We start from the raw sequence: 22,636 nt of genomic DNA on the forward strand, positions 1-22,636 counted from the left end.
ACTGCAAATGACCTGTAAAGCAACAATACAGGGCATATTTTGTCAAATCTTTCTTCAAAGTCCAATAAACAAAATAAGATGCAAAGATGTCCACTCTTCAATTGTAATTTGCTGTTTTCATGAAAGCAAAGACCTTACGCTGGTTGTACTGCACAATGCTATTAGCATCCTACTAAGCAGTATAGTTACTGCTGCTGCAAGATTCCATACATCTATGCTAACAGCAGAGTCTGCCCACTGCTAGTAACAGGCAAACAGAGCAGTCTTTCCTTCTTCAGCCACTTAAAAGAGTATTCTAACATGGTTAGACAGACAAGCAAATGAGTGACTAAAAGCATTGTTCTCAGTGCTGTTCACTTTGAAGTTAAAAGTTTGTTTCTGGCCTTAATAAGAACACACTCAATCTCCATCCAGCTCTTACGGGAGGAAGGTCAGTTTGCAAATCAGGGCTAATGACTTATACCCAGGTGGTATGCAGTCATTCCTCCTCAGCTGTTGCAAACTGCAGTCCTCCTCACCCTCCCCCATCATCAGCAGAGAGTCAGTGCTGATAAATGGCTTCAAAGAGCACTTATATAGCAGCTGGTGGGTAAAGACAGCAGTGCCTGCTAAGCTCAAGAATAAGCAGTTTGAGGAGGTGAGGCATAGCAGCAGAAGGCCCTTCTATTTCTGTCTCAGCATATTTCTGTCTTTTTTGTTGCAATATTGATAACTAGTTTCATTTTGCTAAGAGATTCCTCTCTGCTCTCTTATGAGGGCACAGGGAACAAAGCCTCAGGAAAAGAAATTAATGCTTTGCATCATGCAAGCCCTCTGCAATTTAACTTCTAGAGTATTTGCAACTTAGGAAGTTTCTGTATTATTTCAAACACAAATTCAAAATGTAGTGGAAAAAACTAGGTTCTACTTCAGGAAAACAGTAACACTAAACACGCAAAGGAGGGAAGGTATTTTGGGTACTGATTTTATTACAGATGAGGTATATTAAAAACAGGATGAAGCTCTTTGGTGATGCTGAGTGGTCTGTATGATGTTTGTGATTTACCTTGGTAAAGGGTGAAGACTGATCAGAGAGGAGACCGGAGAAGATGGTAACAGATGAAATGATGCAAGTAGCCCAGTGAAACGGGGTGTGGCACACACAGTTAGACATGGGGCCTATTGGAGTATGCGGCACTAACTTCCCGGGGCTCAGATCAGGAAAGATTTTTAGGAAATAGACTTAGCTACAGTATATCTCCTATCTTTCTTTTAGTTAAACGCTGTTTGTTTCTCCCTCCTCCCTACGTCTTTCTGCGTGTCTACAAGGTTAAAAATAGAGCAGATAGGCTTGGGTAGGGTTACAGTTATACCTTATTTTAATCTGATCAAGAGGTGAAGATGAAACAGTAAAAGTTTCTGCACAGGCTAGCAAGACACATGCATAAAGGCACTGCAGCTTCAGGTTGCAATTGCAGTTGGCTGCAATGGCTTTATACAGTAATGAATATTGTATTTGGCACCTCTACTGAGGCTGAAGCATTTTAATGCTTTGGGAGTAAGGACTTTGCTTGTGGAATTCTAGCAACAGAGTTGATTTGCTTTTCTGTAATCTTATGGTATGAGTGCAGCATGATATTAAAGGATAGTTTTGTTAAAGCCTTTGATCATTTAACTGAACAATGATGAGTGCTTTAAAAATACAGGAAAAAATGAAGATATAAATAGGAGAGTGGAACCCTACAGAGAAGACACAGGCCTGAATAAAGACAGTAATATTTATTATGGTGGTGTTATCTCTGTATAAACAACAGTAGCCTAAGCATTTCTGGAAGTGTTTTAATAATTTGAACTGATCTGAAGGGCTGTGTTATTGAGTAATGTGCCTTTAACTGATCTACAGCAGTAAAATTTGAAAGACTTTACTAAATATGTCAATAATTTACAGCACCATAAGCAAATCAGTACAGCTGTACTAGATCAGATCAAAGCTCCAGCTAGATGAGTACCGTCTTCCTGCTAAAGGTTACTGGGGGTTGCTGAAGGAAAGTACACAAAGAGCAGGGCAAGTGCAGAGTAAGAGATGCCCTTCTCCGGCTGTACGGTCTGAGCTGCTGGCACTTCAGGAGTTCAGTAACTGTGGTGCACCTTCATCCCATGCAGCATTATGTTGTGCATACAACACATCAAAAATTAGTGACTTTTTTCAATCCAGTTGTGCATTAAAAAAAAGTCAAAAGCCCTCTCTCTTGCAGTTTAAACACTTTTCATAAGTAGCTGCGCTTACTTCCATGTGGAACCTTGCTATTCTCAGCTAGCAAATTCAGCGCCTAGGCATATTAACAGGTTACACGTCAAAAACTTCTGCTGTCGACTTCTGAGAGAATGCACCAAATCTTTGTTTTAGTGGTGAAAGTATCAAACTGTTAGCGCTCAGTTCAACTTCTCTTTCATCTTTTCATGCATTTGACTTTCACAAATGATTGTGACGAAAGACTGTTCATGAGATTTTGTTTCAGATGCTGCATGTGTGAGTTTGAATGCTAGTAGTTCTTGAAAACTAACTGCATCTTCTGGAAGCTCCATCTCCATTTATTCTGGTTGCTGACAGAGATTACTAAACTCAGAGACCCACTACAAAATGCATTATAATACATCATGCTAACAAAGGCTATTGTCATGTTTATAGTGATCTGCAGGGTGCTAGACTGATTTGCTTTTTGGCATTTGTAGAAAGCTGCCTGTCGTCTGGGACATTCATTGATAAATATAAGGCACGAAAGGCTATTCCAGTGAGCTATAAACAACAGTATAGCATTTCTAGACTTCAGTGCAGTCTCCAGTTAGAGGAAACACTGCCTGATGACAAAGGCACGATATGGCTCTATGTTCCTCAGAAAGAAGCTATGGAATACAAAGTGGATGTTATTTTTAAAGATGTTAGACATATACCAGATTGAAATGTGACTGGAATAACAGATTTTACCATGGGGAAGGGTACCGTTAACCTGTTAAAGGTTCTTCTGTGATGAAATGCAGTTCCTATTTTTCTCCTGCAAAACAACTCTCAGCAGATGTTTCCTATCATTTGTTGAACTTGCTATATTTGCAAGTATGACTGTCCAAGAGAGGTGTTTTACCCTCAAAATATTATTCTATGTATGTATTAAGGATTGCATCTTAACTAATTTAACCCATGCCTTGTTCATGACCTCTCTATTCCCATTTATGCCACATGGTACTCAGTGAGGGTAGAGGAAATCTACTTTACACCTTATTATACATCTCAGCTTTGAATTGCACCTCAGATCTTGGGATAGTACCAGTTAAGTTTATCACTTCTGTTAATATGGAAGAATATAAGTCATATGATTTTGATTTTTGAAGTGTGCAATAAACAAACCAAAAAGTAGCCTCAGTCTTATGTGGTCTGATCTCCTGATTTGCCAAACATCTCCGTGGCCTCCCTCTTTCTCACATGAAAAGAACTTCCATAATTCTGTCTCCTTTCAGAGCTTGTATCACACTTACAAGATAAGCTGATCTTGCAGATATGTTTGTAAGTCAAAAGAATATTTTGTTCTAACTTGCATCAGTGTGAAAAATGGAATTTGACTCCTCTGTTCAACATCCTGTTTTGCGAATAGGAAAAAAAAATTGTTGAATTTGTTAGTGCTGTTCTTATGGCTCTTCCAAATTCATACCTTCACTGACCTTGAAAATTTAGTTCTCTAAATGACTATGTAGTACTGGGGCTTCTCACTCAAACACTCTAGCATTTTAATGAAACTGCACTTCTGTATTTTTATAAAGAAGAATAAAATTAACAACAGTTTTGAACTGTTGACTACTAGTACTGAAACTATAGAAATAGATATTAGTTACACCCCTCTTCAGACTACAGCTGGAATGTGTTTCCGTGTTGAATATAGCTGTGCAACAGAATAAAAATTCCTAATACCTCCTGAAGCACTCATTCCACTCTGGTCCCTCAAGTAGTTGAACAACATGGAAAATGTTCAACGGGGTTCTTGTGAAGGAAGGAGATCTAACTACTCATCAATTTACACAAATAAAGGATTTTGTGTTTTATTGTGGACCAAGAAATCAAAAAGTCTAGGTTTTATCATAAAGACATTATGCCCTGTTGATAGCAAATCACAGGTGAGTTTAACATGAAAATAACCAAGTGAAAAACCTGTTGCCTTCAAAGGCTCAGGGTTTGGGGTTGTTTTTTTTTTAAGCACACTGCTATAAATAATCAAAAAGTTCTTTGGAAGCTGTGGAGGAATTGCTGGGTATGGTACAACACTAGAGGCCAGCATCAATGGCTTGCTATGGAGGCTTGCTGCACACCACAGCCTGGCCCGCACTGGAATGGAACTGCAGAATCCTATGCTATCTTTGCTGCAAATCATGTAAGAGACTAGCCTTTGCACAGTCACCCCAGTTTTGAGGAGTTTTTGATATACAGCTTTTAAGATGAAAAAAAGAATAACGTTTTGATCAGTCCAAATGGAGGCATTGAAGGTTCTCACAGCCTGACGGTCTGTTGGAATAGATCATGATGTGCTCACGTGTCCTGGAATTCTGAAGTGGGCAGAAAGGGGGTTCTTTTCTTGTGTGGGAAATGTAAGGTTTTCAAGATCAGACCAGCCAAAGTGCACAGGAACCTGCCCTGACTTCACAGCTGACCCTGCTCTGAGTCAGAGGCTGGACCTGATGAACTCCTAAGGCCCTTCCAACCCAAACAATCCTCTGATCCTATGAAGCAAAAAAGCCTTGGATCTGTGTGCAGTAAAATGTCAGACTGCAGTCATATTTGAAAGCAGTTTATCATAATGCTGATGACTTGAATCACAAGGACATTCTCTTATAGCAATTATCCTTCAGGCGCACGCAAGTCAGTATAGATTTCTGTGAACTTTGTGTTCTGCGAAGGGTGGTGTAAAGCTGAAACCAGCCTTCATAAAATTTGCCAAGCAGCAGGGGGAGCAAAAGAGGGAAAACTGCCTGAGGGAAAACTCCTTAGCTTCACATCTTCTGAAATAATTGGTTTCTACAGATCTAAGTCTCTCCGCACCTTCCCCAGCTTTCCTTATAGTTCAGAGTGATGGAGCACGACATTCTTCAGAAATAAATCTAGGTCCAGCAGCTGCCCAATATACTGACTCTCTGATAGCATCAACATGATGCCACATCTGCTTTCCCCCCAGCTGCTGCTGAAAATACTTAGGTGATAATTTTCAGGCTGGGTTGGGTCATTAATTTAAGATAGTCATTATATATCCCCATTGAATTATGCTGCTTTATTTTTTACAGAAAGCAGGATGCTTTACTGGGTACAGCTCCACTTTTAAAAAGTTCAAATAAATCAAAGCTGGCAGATTCCTAGGCTCTCTGAAAATTGTTGACTTCACAACTTAAGTCATTTTTTTCTATACCAAGTTTTCTGCAGCCTGTGCTTCCTATTGCAATTACAGAGTCTGAGCAGAAACATGCTGCAGTGACAATTTTTGACCCTTCCTTTTCTGCTGCTCCAGCCACTCATGCAGAATAGACCCTTTGTGTGAAACCTGAACAATCATGAAGGAGACATTAGTCTCCACCTCACTAGAGCAAACAGAAATCCTTTGTTCCGGGACAAAGGCTCAGTGCAGTACCACGGATGGGACAAGGCCCTCGTGAGGATTTCATAAAGTCAGCCTCTGGTGGCCAGCATCTTCCTGAGCAGGCAAGAATGCTTCCACTCATGTCTGAAATAATTTTTACTGAAGCAGGAACTAAACCTGACCTTGAAAAGGTAAAAAGCTTCTTGAGCAGTTGTTTGCCAATATGTAATTTTCCAATTGTTATTTTTGTGCCAGCAGCCTTAAGATTAAAAAAAACAATCTGGGAGTTCAGAGACAGGCAAAATCAAAGCAGTGAAAACAAACTCATCCACTGGATGGGTGCTATTATTATAAAGGCTGTCCTTGGCATTCATGTAGCGTATGACAGTAAAGTAAAAAGAAAGTGGATTTAGTCTTAAAAGTTAATGCTGTTTTTTAAAATGTGTATATCCTAGACAGGCCTTGTGAAATCTCCTTAATACAATGAGGCTGCAATGAAGCCATTGATGAAATAAGACTGGGGAGTGTGGGGGAAATCTATCCCTCTTTTTTTATTTCCTTTCTTTGTATACTCATGAGAAATAACACTGAACTCAGTCACCCAGGGAATTTCCGATACTGGCACTGTTGGCAGCTGGGGTTGTGTCCTCTGAGAGGGACAGGTTTCTTGCCATGACATTTCTTCCTGTGGATTTTACTGCCTCTCAGTCCTCTTATCCCATGACTCTAACAAAGCCCAGTTGTAACCTTTGGTAATAAAGCAATGCAGAGACATAAAATAAAGACAGCCAATAAAAGATAGGGGAAAAATGAACCTTGAACACAAATCCAGTGGCCTCTGCAATGGCTTAAACTTCTGGCTGCTTTTTGACCTGTGACACTGCATGTCACGGGTATATATGGTAGCAGCAGAACACAGTTCCTATGCACGTTTCCCTTCATTTATCTTTAAACTTGGGAGGAAAAACTACATGGAAGGCTAAATAATGCTATACAGTACTTCGGTTCTGAAGAAAAGAGTTTGTACCGTTTCTTACAGCCAATTGCTAGCCATGCCTAAGCTCTTCTTTGTTATAAAAAGGTATTCCTGAAAGCAAGCAACAAAGTACAGGAATGGAGAGATACACTGCAGTAGCTACTCCGAGTCTGAAGCTCTTCACTAAACAGGGGCAACTGATTATTCTCACAAGCAGAAAAGGAGATAGTCAGGGAGAATCTCCAACTGTAAGCATGACCTTGAACAGGGGAGGATGAACTAGTGCTTTAATCTGGATGAACTGGACAAGGTACTATCAATTACGATTGCTTTAAAGTTGGTGGAAGGGGAATGAGGATAGGCAGTATTAATCTATGATTTTATATTGTGTGGCACATTGAGAAATGTCAATTATTATTCAGTCTCTAAAGTTCCACAGTCAGACTTAACTTCCTTAAAAAATGAACAAAAAACCCATACAAAAATCATATAAACTTGTTCAGCTTTGGAAAGTAAGAAAGGCTTGCCCTAGTTAATGTAGTAACACAAGCCACTTTAAGAAAGTTGGTTCTTAAATAATCTTCCAGTTATAAGTTCTAGTGCAGCAGCTGGTAACTGATGTGCTGGAACTACAAGGCTGCAAAACTCTAGCTCATGTCCCTGGCCATGTTTGTTAAAACACAAGCATCTCAAAAACTAAAGCGCATTATTGCCATCAGAAGTCATGCTACCTTTCTGATCCACAATTCAAATTTCTGATTTCTACAGAGTAACTTACTCTATGCAACGTTATGGTTTGAGCACATGAACACTGATAAACTCACAGATTTCATTGTTTACATGAAAGAAATCATAATGATGAATCCTGTTTCCCACAGTGTGGCTAAGCTGTTTCTCCTAGTAAGGTAGAAATGCTACAGTAGCCAAATCCTCAAGATAGAAGAGATTAATGAGTTTTATAGCTGGGTGTCATATTGCATTCCCCTTTTGCAGGAAAGATGTAGAGTATCTGAAAGGCCAAAGCAGTTAAAAGTACAGCTTGTCCTTTTCAGACCCTGATGCTATTCCCTCAACCATGAGTCACAAATTCATGAAAAAATGAGGCTTTGTTAACTTCAGTCCATTTGTAACTTCTTGTTCAGCTGTTGGGCTCTCCTGCACCATCACTGCACAAAGACTACATCTTTGGCTCTCTCTTTAGCATTGAATATTCTCATGTTTCACCACATCTGAGTCCAGTCCCTCCCCTTTCCCAATTCCCAGCTTGGCTCTGGTGGGCCATCTTCGGGCAAGCGGGAAGGTTTCAACACTGCAGGCAGGTTAGGTTATAAAACACAGAGAGGAATGCCTAAACTAAGGGCCTCAGAAATCACATCTTTGTTCTGAAAATGCTTTCTTCAACTTGTGAGCAAAGAACCAGCATCAGCAGCCTGGAATGTGTATAGTTACCAAAGCTATACAAGTTGTAATAACTGGGTGATTTTCTCTGGTAGCAACCCTCTCTCAATACAGAGGAAAACTGTAGCATCAGTCACAAGGAAATAGAAACAGTATTTTTCTTGTTCCCCTTTCCATCATCTGAATCACTTGAAACTATGGGGATGAGGCAGCAGATAATTGGCAAAAAAGTGAGAGTGAAGGAGGAATAATGGAGTAAAAGCCTTGATAGTCTCTTGCATTGGTCAGAAATTGCAAATCACTTTGCTCTACTCTAGGTTGATCTTTACCAAACTTAATCAAGTGTGTACACGGAAACCTTCTCACTCTGTTTGCTCAAATGCATAAAGGTGAGGGCATAAATAAATTCTAGAATTCCTGTATTTTCTTGGAACCTGACAGTCTAATACTGATTTCACCGTAGTAGTGGTAACTGACCTCATTTTCTTTAGGAAAGGGGAAAAAAATCAACGACATTTTTGTGAAAGTATGTTCACATATACCGCTTGTGGCAAATTCTGTTTTAAAATACTTCTTTGCACACCCTCTGGCTACACTGACTGAAGTGCCTAAGGCATCTAAAAATTAAAGCTAATCTGTCAGGTCCTGAATGCAATTTACTGTCTCTTAGCCTTGAAATAAGACCCTTGAGGTGTTTTGTCTCCAAAGACGGAAATAAAGCGAAGTGTACTTCTGTATGTATCACAACTCATGAGGTACATTCATGATGGCTACATGTCAGCCTGTGTGGGACTCCAGACACCCAGTGAGAGCTGGGAACCGGCGTGCAGTAATTTCATGCTATGGACACTCTTCTTCTGCCTTCAAAAGGTTTCATCAGTGAAACAGGAATATGTTTCTTGGCATTTCTCAATATGCAAGCCTAATTCATATTACGCTGAATGCAAGCTAAGGATACCTAGTAAGACTGCAATCAGTCTTGCTGCAGAGATGCAGAGTTCTTTGACTTCTGTCCTTTCTCAACAGTTGCTTTATGTCTCATTGTTTAGCAGGACAGAGTAACTGAAAGCATAAAATATATCAGTGTCTTATGTACGCAAGAGCTTTACTCAGGATACTTTATCATGTGGAAAATGACCTTATTGGTAAATGCAGAAAGTGATACGAAATGACATATTTATTAGACTAGAGATTGAAAATTTGAGAGCAAAGGGGCCTACTGAAAACTGGATAGTTTTTGGTGCCCCTCAAGGGAAAAATCAGTGGCTGGACTGATGGCTGAGAAGTAAGATTTGCTCAGTTCAACTGGAAATTAAAACCTATTGAGTATAAAATGTTTGCATAGCATCAGGGAATATGTTAATGAAGCAGTGCTATTGCAATAATATACTGAGGTGGTATGAATATTCTGTCTTCACTCACACAAGCTCCGATTTTATCTGCCAGTGCCTACATTTCACTGGCTGGTGAAGCCTTGCTGATCAACAGGAGAGGAGAGTGGGTAGATGGTATCCACTTGGCAGTTCCAAGTTTGGCATAACAAAATCCAAAGCAGAGCACAAAAGCTTGGGCATCTGGAGTTGCCTTTTAAACAGACAAGGCTTCTCAGCCTGAATGAAACACAGCTGCTTCTCTTCCACAGTGACTAGCTCTAGCTCTTACAGAATTAAGTAGAAAGCAGCAACTACCCAGTCCTGTATTCTGTACTTTAATTCTTTCATATAGAGAATTTTCACCATTACACTGGCTTCCTTGTTCTTTATCAGTGGTTTCTTCTTATCTCTTAGGTGCTTGATGTTTCATTATAGAAGATAACCAAGCAGATGATGAATGAGGATTAGGCAAACGATGGGATGGCTTGCAGTAAACTGTCATCAAATGGGACACATTCCTCCTCCCCTCTTCAGGCTGAAACTGAATTATCCCATCACAGGGACCCAGCAAAAGAAACCCTGTGACTCTGGAGCCCTCTCTGCTGTTTTAAGACTGTGATGGGGTCCCTCTATTGAATTGTGCAAGATCAGTTAAAGAGCCTACGGTCCCCAGCAGTCTGTCCCACTTTTCTGCCCATGGTTGCAGGGAAATAAGAGACGCACAGGCGAACATGTTAAATGCCGCAGCTTAAAACTTCTGATCGTTACAATATAATATAAAAACCCCCACTTATATATAACTACACTGTGTATGATTATATACTTATCAGATACATATTTATAATTACATACACTATACATCAATATATAAGATGAATGTAACTACCAACTGATGATAGCTTATGCTGCTGTGCTACAAGATGTAAGCACTAGAGAGCTGACACAATGCCTGTGTGCTGCTCTTCCTAAGGGGCTGGTAACTTCCAGCAAATAAAAGAAACAAGACAGTTGCCAATAGTAACTCCTTAAACTACAGATGCTCATCAGCAGGAGCCCTTAGAAATCAAGATGTCAAAAGAGGAAGTTCAGATATGAATCTAAATATTGCATTCCATTTACCAAAAAATATTATTTTATTATAGAGTATAAAAATTTGCCTAATATATAATATAGAAAGTATTAGAAACATTTTATAGCTACCATTAGATTCCTCAATTATGGACAAACCTGACTGTAAAGCAGGTGACATTTTGACATGTATTGACACACACATATTCAATTCTCAGGCTCAAACATATAAATGAGTACGCTGACCAGCTGCTTGCTCCTAAGTACATTAAATTTGTAAGCCTTGCATAAACTACAGACACACGAGTGTAAATGTGAAAGATTTCCCTCCACACTATCTTTCAGTTTCCTTTTGGAATAAAAAGGAATGAAAAATCACAGGGCAAACTTGAACTTCTGGATTTTGTTTCTTAAGCGGTGTCCACTAATTAAATATAAGATAGCATTCTACACAATTAGCTTCTCCCCTTAAGCAGTCTGTTTATTCATGAAAACTGCTACTTTCCTTGTTTGTCTGTAACTACATGTCCGTTTCAAAAAAAAGCAAAGCACCATTGACATTCTTTTTATAATACCACTGGTGCCATAATACTTAAAGCTGGAGAGAGCTTTGAGCTGTTTATAATAGAACACATGTTAAAACTGAGGAGTACTGTGCAGCTCTCCTGCTGTACATGAACTTGGTGACAGACAGATGAATGTGGCGTGGTGCACACAGCATGTCACCCTTGGCACCTTGAGCCTGTCTTATTGGTAAGGGAAAACCTGTGTTGTTACACATAGAGCACTCAAAAATATGAAGATAAAACTGGCCACGTGTCTTGCTGACACTCGCTAACTCGAACCATGCAGCTAACAGGGGCTGGTGTTTGGAAATGTATCCCTAAAGCACTCTGGTCTGTTCCAGCTGAGGCTGCTTTAAGAGGAAGCTGAACTGAACAGCCTAGTCCAGTAACTGCTGCTGTAAGAACTGATTGCTCCTTCCCTGGTATAAACAAACAAGTAAGCACAGACTATTCTGGGTCATTTTTTAGTGACAGTGAGCTAGGAGTTTTCACAGTGGTCTCTGAGAAACTGCTTTCTCTGACCAGCATCTTGTATGCTGCTCATGCAGTGATCTTGCTTCAGCCACATAGAGCCAGCCGTGCTTCCACCCCAATGGCAGGGACTTAAATGAAGATGCTCACAGCTCTTGTTAAGTAAGACACCACTTGCCTTCCAAGTAGACTCTGAGACATGAACAGATGTCACCACTCCCAGGCCTCTCAGAGAGTTAAATGTCCCACTTTCCCTAGTGCTGCTTGCACGATCGATGGCCTGCTTTCAGTTCACAGCACCCGACTTCACCGACTTGCACAGGGTTTGCACATAGATGTGTGCATGAGGGCATGGCTGTGACCACCACGGGGAGTGGGCAGCAGGAGGTGCAGCGAAGGAGCTTGTGCACTCCCAAAGCAGCCCTCTGCTCATCACTTTCACATAGCAGGCACTAACCTGCCAGATACATGAAATCAGCCTGGAAAGCCTTGCAGCTCAGAGGCAGATGACCAAACGCTAATCGCTATAAGCTGCCGGCAGCTAATATTAGCTGGCGAAAAGGATGTGAACTGACTGCAACTTCTGTGTCATTACAGAAGACTTAAGGAAGAGCTCAAGTGGGAAATGGAGACAGAAGTAAAAAGAATAAAAAAAAAAGAAAAAAGAAAAAGGTAATTTGGCAGTAGCTGTGCCCTACAGTCTGCCTTGGAAAACCCCTGAATTCATCACTGTGGTGTCTGATCTCAGAGATCCACCACTATTCTAAGAAAAACCCTTGCTGAAGTGCATCCTATTTGCCGTTACTCCTGCTGGGTAAGGCAGGGTTCCCTGGAGTAGCTCACTCCTTCCACAGCTTGCCCCTCTACACACAGCTCACAAGCGAGCTAATGCTCTGCCCTGACATAGCAAACCTTTGCTGCGATGGAGAAGTGCAGTAATTTAGCACCCAGACAAATTATTTTGGGATTTCTGCACTGTAATGAGGCTGACACATCCCACAACCAAAGGGATGTGTGCTACAAATGCACCAGTTTTCTTTCTGGGGAATCTTGTGTCTTCACTTAGTTTACAACTGTGCAATGATCTCAGGGCTGAATTGTAGGTTCATCTAAACAGGTCTAGCATTGAAACAAAATGTTTAGTTCTTCAACAGCCTTATCTGGCAATGACAGTAAGACTGGCATTTGGAGCAGTATCTCTGCTTATATACAAAAAGAAGCATTTTTTACCAAAGTGCCTAATGACAATGAAGTCACAAGTAATGGCAAGCAACATTATGCACACTCTTTAAGCTGAAGGTAAATTACTAAGCATGCCTTACTTTCTAAAATCAGAACCAGTCTCCTAGCTGTATGGGCAAAATTCTTCAGCTGAGTTCCTCTCCTCTACTATGTAAATTTTACATTCAGCTACATAGCCACAAAACAGGACTGTTGGAAGGAGTCACTGCTTACTTACAACCAAAACATCAATACAACTAATCACATCACCTCTCTTACATATTGGGAATCTAATAGCTTCTACTTACAGCCTTACAGCTTGTCTACAATTTTTTCACTAAGCAATACAACTAATTTCCATTTTTTGAAGAAGCAGCTTTAATACCAGCCTGATGCTTCAAAGCCATGAGACAGTACTTATGATCACACTCAGCAGAACACATTTGCATGCTGTCCAGTCAGTCTGGGAAGGCTCAAGTGCAGCCTTTCAGATTCCATGAAGATTTAAAATAAAAACAAAGTTATGTTTCTTAACAAACTATGTCTTTTTTTTTTTTTTTTTCCTCTGACCCATTACTGCCTCTGTCAACACAAGATGAAAAAAGTGCTTCTGCTGTAGTAGTAGGTTTACATTACTTCTTGTGCAGGCATGACTGGTCTGTGGAAGGAGGTAACATATTTTTCTTCCAACTCTATGAAATACCATGTCCTCAATGATTGGGAGGTTTCTCAGGGTTTTACACTGGGAGGGTACTTTCCTGCATGGTTGCTGCTCATACTAAAAGTTTCGCTGTTATTTTTTCCATTGGACTTTATACAATCACAGAATCACAGAATCACAGAATGGTTTGGGTTGGAAGGGACCTTAAAGATCATCTAGTTCCAACCCCCCTGCCATGGGCAGGAACACCTTCCACTGGATCACGTTGCTCAAAGCCCCATCCAACCTGGCCTTGAACACTTCCAGGGAGGGGGCAGCCACAACCGCTCTGGGCAACCTGTTCCAGTGTCTCACCACCCTCACAGGAAAGAATATCTTCCTTAGATCTAATCTAAATCCACCCTCTTTCAGTTTAAAACCATTACCCCTTGTCCTACCACTACACCCCCTGATAAAGAGTCCCTCCCCATCTTTCCTGTAGGTCCCCCTTAAGTACTGGAAGGCCACTATAAGGTCTCTCCAGAGTCTTCTCTTCTCCAGGCTGAACAAACCCAACTTTCTCAGCCTGTCTTCATAGGGGAGGTGCTCCAGCACCCTGATCATTTTCGTGGCCTCCTCTGGACCCTTTTGAGAAAGTCTATGTCTTTCTTATATTAGGGGCCCCAGAGCTGGACACGGTACTCCAGGTGGGGGTCTCACGAGAGCAGAGTAAAGGGGCAGAATCACCTCCCTCGACCTGTTGGCCACACTTCTCTTGATGCAGCCCAGGATATGGTTGGCTTTCTGGGCTGCAGACACACATTGTTGGCTCATAGTCAGTTTTCCATCCACCGGTACCCCTAAGTCCTTTTCCACAGGGCTGCTCTCAATCCACTCATTGCCCAGCCTGTATGTGCTTGGGATTGCCCTGACCTACGTGCGGGACTTTGCACTTGGCCTTGCTGAACTTCATGAGGTCCCACCTCTCAGCCTGTCAGGGTCCCTCTGGATGGCATCCCTTCCCTGCAGTGTGTCGACCATACCACAGAATTTGGTGTCATCAGCAAACTTGGTAAAGGTGCACTCAATCCTTCCTTTATCTTTCCATCTTCTGGAATCCTTCTGTATATGATCCACTGAAGAATGTATTTACATGGCATGTCTAAGTATTTGACTTGCTTTGATCTTTTGGTCAGCCTGGGAGCCTGTTTCCCACTTTTCCTCTGATCCCGAAGAACAAGATGTTACCAACAGTGATGCCACTAGTCTGACTGTCATTCATTGCAGTAGAGCCCCTCCAGAAAAACACAGCAATCACCGATGGCGATGGGAGCTCAGCTACAGTGGCTGTCTGACCTGGCTGCAACAGAGGCAAATTTGAAGTCCAGTTCCTTAGAACCTGTGGCATGTAATAACTTGAGTCATACCTATGTCTACTGAGCTTGTGTGCTGAAGCATTTGCAGGCTCAGGCCCTCAAACCAAACTAAGTCTTTAGAGCTCATGTGTCTATTTTTCTGCTCTCTCTGTTGACAAGCAATCCTAAGAATCTGTCACTAGTAGGCAAAAATAGAAACAGGACAGGAAAAGCTATGAACCTCAAAAGTGTTTCTGGTATTTCAGTGCAGACACATCTCTCATGATGAGCTTATGAAAGAACTGGAGAACTTTTGGAAAAAAAACCCTGTAAAGTTACAAAACAAAAGCCTACTGCAGTCATTAAAAATTACCCTGCAGAGGATGGTGATGGTAATGTGAGAATCTCATGATCTATCAGAAACAAGTAAGCTGATAAATGCCCAGAAGGGTTAAGAAAATAGTTCAGAGAAAGCCTTGAGACTGAAATAGTATTCTCAGAACAATTTGTAAGGAGGAAATCTTTCCCCTTTGTGGGTCTCTAACAATAATGACAGACTTCAAGGGAGGCTCCAGCTGTAGAGAATGTAACTGTGGCTTGGCACAGCACACAAGAAAAACTCAAGGTGTGTGATGGTAGCTATCATGAGAGCTGCGGAAAGTCTCCAGACAATGGCCAATTCAACGGCCAATTTCCTACACGCTGTAGGAAATACAAGTTAGAGCAAGAGCTGCTGGTCTCTAAGCCACATGAAAGAAGAGTTCAATCTTAAATCTAGGAAATTAATAGACAGAAGAGATGCCACATTGGCTTATGCAATCCTGTCTTTGATAGTGGCCAGCTGTAGCTGTTTAGGGAAAAAGTAAAGGAAACAAAGAGCAGAAGAAATCTCCTAATTCAACTACTGATGGATTGAGTTGCTTCATTTTCAACTGTGGAATAAGACAGGGAGTACCATATCCCATTTTCTCAGATTGGGACAAGAGGGTGGGTATGGTTACAAATGCTGCAGGCTCATGTACTGTAAGGTTTCTGTTGATGTAAATGAGTTTCCCTTCATGCTTAGGCCATGTATGACTCAGTCAAAAAGCTCTACACTAAAAAGAAGGTGAGAGAGAAATTATGTCAGCCCTCCGCCACTCCACGGTAAATTTGTGAACGTGGGGAGAAGAGAGTTACAAAGCAGCCAGCTGCCCCATGGAAGGCATGCAGCACTGGAGATAAAGAGAAAACCTGCCTGGGATATCAACAGATTCAATTTAAGGACTCTGATTATCACCTCCTAAGACAATTGCAGCATTTCTCACTTACTTTTCTAGTGTGAGGAAGGACTTTTTCTTTGAGAAACTTATTTTCTAGGCTCCCCTTGGCTTTTGTCCTGCTAGTGCAGGTGATGAGGAGAGGAGCTGTCATGGCCCTGAGGGTGCTGCTGGCCCTGACTGTCCCTGCCCAGCCCTCAGGGCTCCCTCTACCCTGCCCACAGACCCGGGCCCCATGTCAGCCCCCCAGGGCCGTCAGCCCCTGCCCCAGCAATGCTGCAGCAGGGCTGGTCTCCATCTCCCCACAGCCCTGCCCTGGCCAGCCATGGGCCCCACTGAGTGAGGCGCACCCATGGGCCCAGGTCCCAGCCCAGCCTCAGCCTGTCCAGGGCTGGGGCTGCCCCGGTGCCCCCAGCTGCTCTGCTCCTGGCATCCCACTGCACGAGACAAATGCGGTTTTTCACTTTCCTGACATGCTGGTTACCAGAAGTTTTGTTCATTAGAAAAAAGGCAAAGAAAAAAAAAGCAGATCTCTGATATCTCCTTGCATATGGAGACTGAGTTGAAATGAAAAGTAGTGAGAATTAAATAACTCTAGCCCTTAAGATACCTAGGTTAAGTTAATGATAGTTGATTTTCTTAGTACTCCAGTACTATGATCACGCTCCCTCTTCCAGATAAAAGCAACAGAGCTTCATAAGAAAAGACAACTCACCTTTCTTGAACTGCTAGTGCTTTTAGCATTAGGTAGAGAAGAGAATTTTCTGGTTGAGATGAAAGCCAGAGTTGAACAAAGGTTTCTTACCGTTAAGGACAATGCCATGCAAACAAAAGTGAACTTCTTGATATGTGTTGCTGTGACGGTGCTGTTGGTGTTCACCAGTTTATTGCTGGGGTTATTCTAGGGTAAGACAAAGAGATAATGAGCATTAGCTTGGCTCCAGGCTACTGGGAGGCTGACAGCACCAGGGTCATGTGTTGGACCTGACTGTCTGTGCCCCTGCATGTCTGCCTTTGCTTGTTTGCTTTTTAATCTAGAGCTTTCTGAGTACTTTGTACCACCACAGAATATTTTCTGCTTAAACTGACACCAGCTACTCCTATGGTCACTGAGGACTGAGTAATCTCCCTAGTTTTCTAAGGAATAAGTCCTATTTAACAAATTCAGCTTTGAAAAAGGGTGATAGCTCTTTCTAAGGAAAGTCCATGTGATCTTTTTTACTGTAGTTTAAAGTCTGTAGCATGTTTTCACAAGAAAAATATAGTTTCATTCCCTTTTACCACAGAGTGGTAGCAAATCCATACACCAATGCAAGCACCCTTACTGATCCAATTAGACAAGTAGGTAATATAAACAAAGCTCCTGGAACAGCTGGCTCTGTTAATGCAGTTTAATGAACAGAACATAATTAGGACTATTAGATGTTCCACCTTGAACATGGGCTCTGTACTCACATGGCAGCAAAGTTTTATTTAAAGCAACAAAAACCCTCTTCCAAGTGTCTAATATAGCAAATGAAGCTGAAGATTTAAAATCGCCCTCAGGGAACACATAAAAACAAACTAAATGGTCTGAGAAAGGAGAGGATGGGATACCACAAGCAGGGCACCATTAGGAGCCCTGTAGCAACAGGCTATTGGGTCATCTACTTCATTTACCCTGGAGCTGTTTGATATACCCAAGTACATGCCCATGCTGATAAAACCTGTACCATGAGATGTAGTACATTTATTCATCCTTGATGTAACTCAGGTAGAACAGCAGTATCTGTCACACAGTCAGCCTCCTTTAGTAAAGTTACTCGTAAGAGAAATAGGAACTTACGCAAACAGATCTTGGGAGTGGACAAACCTAATGGGAGCTCTGTGAAGGGTACACCATTTCACACGCATTCAAGTAGTTGATGGAATTTTGCAATTTAAAGCTTTTGTGGTAATCAGTGCCGTGATGGCACCTGGACAGCCCCACGCTCCTGCCTAGGTATCTGCTTGGAAGTTTGTGTGCACGAAGACACAGGTAGGCAACACAGACCCTAAAGCAGGAAGCTACTCCCATGTCTGCCTTTTTTGGGAACAGGTTATGAAAACTCTCTGTAAACATTTTTTTTATGCATCTCTTCTTACTTCTTGTGTTTCTGAAAAAATACTTTGTTGCTGTTAGTTTTTAGATATGTGAGGACAGGCCTTGCTTACACTGCTCACCAGTGTTTAAAGGAACCTGCTGCATGCAACTTTCTAACAAGGCTAAAATAACATAGAGGAAGGAAAGCACACCCAAATCCAGCCATCCAAAAGGGCTGTGAAGAAAAAGAGTTCTCATTCATTCCTACCTTGCTGCTGCTAACTCTGCCCTTGCTCTACTCTACCCTTTGCTCTAACTCTTGACTGTGTACCCTTTATTCCTATCTCTTGAACACTATTTAGTTCTTGGATCAAAGCACTATGCAGATTATGGAGCAAAAAAAGAGTATCCATTCCCATCTATTAATCAGTGTTCACAAGGCCTCTCACAGTCGATGTTGTTGCTCTGAATCAGACATCACAGTCCATTAAGAGTAATGGCATTATCACCATATAAAACACCCAACAGAGCACAGAACTAGGCTATGTCTGCTTTCTTTCAGAAAATCAGTAGTAACCCTTAACCTGAGTGCAACTGCTAGGCCATGAGGTTGCTCTGGACACAGAGTCTCATAAAAGACTGAAGCAGGATCCTGCATCTCTCTTACAAATGTACACAGAGGTAACAATTTTCCAGTGAAGACAAGAATCTGACTTCTCCAGCAGAGCCACTGAAGAGGGGCATAGTATCTGGATCCCAAATCCCATCAGCCAGTTAAGGCAATGAAATGTGCTTCTGATGGCCATCAGCATTGCCAGCTTTCTGAGTAACTGACAAAAGAAAATGGGAGTTTGCATGCATGCAAACTGTTTCAGCATCTGAGAATCACAGTGGAGGCTTTACAGAGTCCGGAAATAAAAAGTGCTTCTATCTGGACTCTTCTGAGAAAGCTTTAGCTTAAGGAAACAAAACTTTTGAAAGGCATGGTGACATGCGAATGACGTGTGACTGAGGGTAAAGCAATTCTCACAGCAATCTAAAAAAACAAACTGTGGGTTTCTGGTTTGGTATTTATTGTCTGAAAGCTACAGTGGAGGCATCTGCACACATGGTTGCCAGGATGAGATACCCTTTATACTGCTGCTACCTCACTTAGCACATTTTATGCCAAATTGCTCTTAAAACATGCAACTAAAATCCCCATTATATACTTCTTCGGCAGTTAGATAAACTGTACCTATCTGTGCCTTACCCTAGGTTTTTCTTCCTCACATTTGTTCCACAAGAGCTCTATGAGAAGCCTTTTAACTCAAATAAACAAACAGACAAATCATGGTCTAATCCTGCCACCACTGAAGTTCTCAGCACATCTTCCACCAGCTAAATGAGACCTGAATTTAGGAGCCTTAATTGATGTTAATTTTGCTTGGCAACAGTGCATTTCATTGTGGCTCGTAACAGATGAGGTTAGCAGCCCCTGTGTTTCCTGTCCCAAACCATTTTTATCTCGCAGTTTATTGGTTTTGCATCTGCAGTCCTTTTCAGCAGCATGGCCTCTGAGAAAGCCTTCATGTTGTATTTTATCTGACAGGTTCAATTTAGCTGTACACAGCCAGGTTAGGAAGTTATGACTGATTTGACTTTTCTTTGTTTTGTTTTTAAATTTTCCTTGGAAATATGGTGGACCATATCAAACAGGGCTTGCTTCAGTTAAATACATCCCAGAGCATCTTTTTCATCAGTATTTGGAACCAGGAAGTTCAGTTACTAATTGGTAAATACAGGGAAGCAGAGGATCTGGCGTTTGCATTAGAGTGTCACAGGACATGACTGTTCTTCGCACAACATATGGACTAATGAGTACGAGTTTTAAAACAGAGAAAGAGTCTAAACAAAATGAATTTTGGTTATATATTTGCTCTATGCTCAGTTCCAGAAGCAGTCCTTGCATTCTTACATAATTACATGATTTGCCAACAAAAATCTTCATAGTCTTGGTCAGCTAAGTCAGTACTACTAATATAATGTATGCTATCTGTGTTACTGTCAGTGTATGAAACAACCTTTGCTAAATATTAACATATGCAAATGAACCCAAATCCATTTGAAAGATACTGCAGAATGTGGAGCAGAGATGTGAGCTTGCTGAGGCACTGATGGACACTTCATGAGAAATCATTTCATTAGCTAAGCAGCTACATCAGCTACATTAGCTAAGCAGCCACATGTGAGTAAGTGAGGACTTCTTTTTAATCCTTAAAAATACAGCACCTATCTATTCAAAAGGTAGCTTAATACCTTGTAACATAGAGCTAAGGTTAAAATTGTAAATCAGACAACAGCTTGCAGCCACCAAAAACCCAGTTCATTTAACTAGGATTTTAAGAAAATCTTATCAGTGGGACAAAGAACAATAAGCATCAGAAGCAAAAGTAAAGAGAAGCAAGACAGTAGATGGCTATTAATACAGCCCTATTTAATCTCTGGTCGGTTTATTTTTTAAAGAATCTGTTACACTTGATTATGGAGCCATGAACTAACTTTCTTCATATTTGTTTGGCAGAAATTCCTCCGATGTCACTGAAGCCACCCCTAAATTAGAATGTTGTAACAGCGAGAAAGAGGAGAACCATACATGTGAAACCACACAAAAGGTATTTCTTACACCCCTAACATGGCACTCACCTTGTCAAAAGCAGGGTATACTGCTCTGATCTCTGTCAGCCAGCCATACGGCATGTGTCCCACAGGGTACGTAGCTGTCAGAATTGCCACTGCCTATGGAAAGAGACAGGCAAACATGTACTTCAAATCTTTGAACAGAACCGTTAAACTAACATAGGGTGCCATTTCCCACCAATATCACCACATTGACCTTGATACAATGAGAAACCACAGATGCTTGGAAGCTGTTTGTTTCAGGAAGGCCATCAAAATGGCCATCATTTGGCCTGGCATTTTAGGCTTACAAAATCTTTCATGCCATGAAGCTATGTTACTCAGTTTATTCACTTCACTGTCACTCTGATACTTTGGGATAATGGTTAACTTGAGCTGGTGTATGCCCCTCAGCCAGCCGAATACCTCCCTCCCACATTGCTCCTCAGTTATTTCACCTACACCTGAGTAGCAGAACGCCTTACACCTCATGGTAACTTTGGATCATATTTCATAATTTTAATTTATATAAATTTTACTTGGTTGTTCGTATGTAAAACAGTTTTAAGTAAGACAGGCTACAAAACAGTAGGCCTCAGTGGCTGACTGACTTTGGACATCAAACTGACTGCTCTGGGGCAGGAGGCACTTAAGACACAAAAAAACCCCCTCTCCCCACTCTGGTGCTCATCAGTGAAAAACAGACAAGAATAATTCCAGATGACCATTTTTATCCTGAGAAACAACTCACTGCCTGCAATTTAAAACCAGGCCCTTTTGCACTTTCACAAGTACAGTCCAAGAGGTGCATCAAAGACATAACCCCCCTCGACATATTAATGTATGAAAGATTTTGCTGATGGTTCTGATTTCTGAAGAAAAAGTTGAAATACATGTACTCATGTCTTCCATGCAGGAAGTTTAGGGAGCTCTTCCTGCAGCTGCTTGGAAATCTACTGTCACCCCAAGTTTTCCAGTCCTCAGAGCCGAAGTATGCATCTGTACTGAGAACTGTCTGACTCTCTTAATTCCACAAACCAAAGTGTTTGACAGCTTTTTGTCTGCAGGTTCAGATCTGTTAGTCTGCATAAATTCAGATTCATTTCACATCTGGCAATGGTAGTGTTAAGAGCTACTTGACTACTGCTGTCTCTGTTTCACTTCTAAACTTTCAATGTACATTTTCTTGGTTATCTGAGCCCATCTTCCCATTATAAATGTAATTGCTATCCTTGCTTGGTTAAAAGGTCTATACAAACACAGGACCATGTAGAAAGCTAATTTGTTCCCTGTGCTGTTTAAAAAGAGGGGGGAAAGTAGTGACATCCACAGAGAGGAAGAAAGTGGGATAGATTCTTCCCTGTTAATGATAGCTTTAATAATGTTTAATGTACCTTGAAAAAGTAATTGGTTCTAAGAAAAAAAATTGGAATTTTAAGATAGTACCCTTTTTAGTTGCAATTCCCCCCCCCCCCCCCCTTTATTGTATTTTCAGAAGAATTTCCATCTGTGTGAAACCTACCTAGGTTAAATCAAATAAAGAATATAAAAGATATTTTGCTTATTTTCATGAAGCCCAAAAAGACTGCAAAGACACAGTAACTGTTAAAGAAAACAGTATTTCACTATGACATTTTGTATGCCAGATTCCACTTGGATTAAATTATCGAAGTTTTTAGCAATGATTTTTCTTCTCCTCAATTGGTGGAATCCCAAAATATGTGCATGCAAGCTTTCCTAGATGTCTAGGACCTTTTTTTGACAGGTGAAAAAGTCCTCCATCAAAGCCAACACCAAAAAAGCTACCCCAATCACCATAACTGTGCTGGCAGTCCAAACAGAAGCAGGGTGAGTTTGCCAATGCAAGCAGAGTTGCTGCCCTCATAAAGATGCTACAGGCTAGCCCTGACATCCTGCCCGCACTGAAAGTTGCTGCTATTACTGAACAGGGGACCTATAAAACTCCTGTGTATACTGATGCAACTGTACACTGATGTT

The 22,636-nt window shown here is 41.3% G+C and overlaps 1 protein-coding gene across 4 annotated transcripts in view; it reads right to left on the reverse strand.

Moving 5' to 3' along the window:
• ANKH (ANKH inorganic pyrophosphate transport regulator) overlaps nucleotides 1–22,636 on the reverse strand; it is a 110,528-nt gene that overhangs the window by 15,391 nt on the left and 72,501 nt on the right. For all 4 annotated transcript variants that reach the window (XM_074826254.1, XM_074826263.1, XM_074826273.1 and 1 more), the window contains 2 exons: nucleotides 20,666–20,758; nucleotides 16,724–16,819 (listed from right to left, as the gene is read on the reverse strand). In XM_074826254.1, the coding sequence (XP_074682355.1) occupies nucleotides 16,724–16,819; nucleotides 20,666–20,758 (189 nt within the window). The remainder of the gene's footprint in view (nucleotides 1–16,723; nucleotides 16,820–20,665; nucleotides 20,759–22,636) is intronic.

Source organism: Strix aluco, chromosome 1 (assembly GCF_031877795.1).
Source record: "Strix aluco isolate bStrAlu1 chromosome 1, bStrAlu1.hap1, whole genome shotgun sequence".
In the NCBI taxonomy this organism is placed as follows: Eukaryota; Metazoa; Chordata; class Aves; order Strigiformes; family Strigidae; genus Strix; species Strix aluco.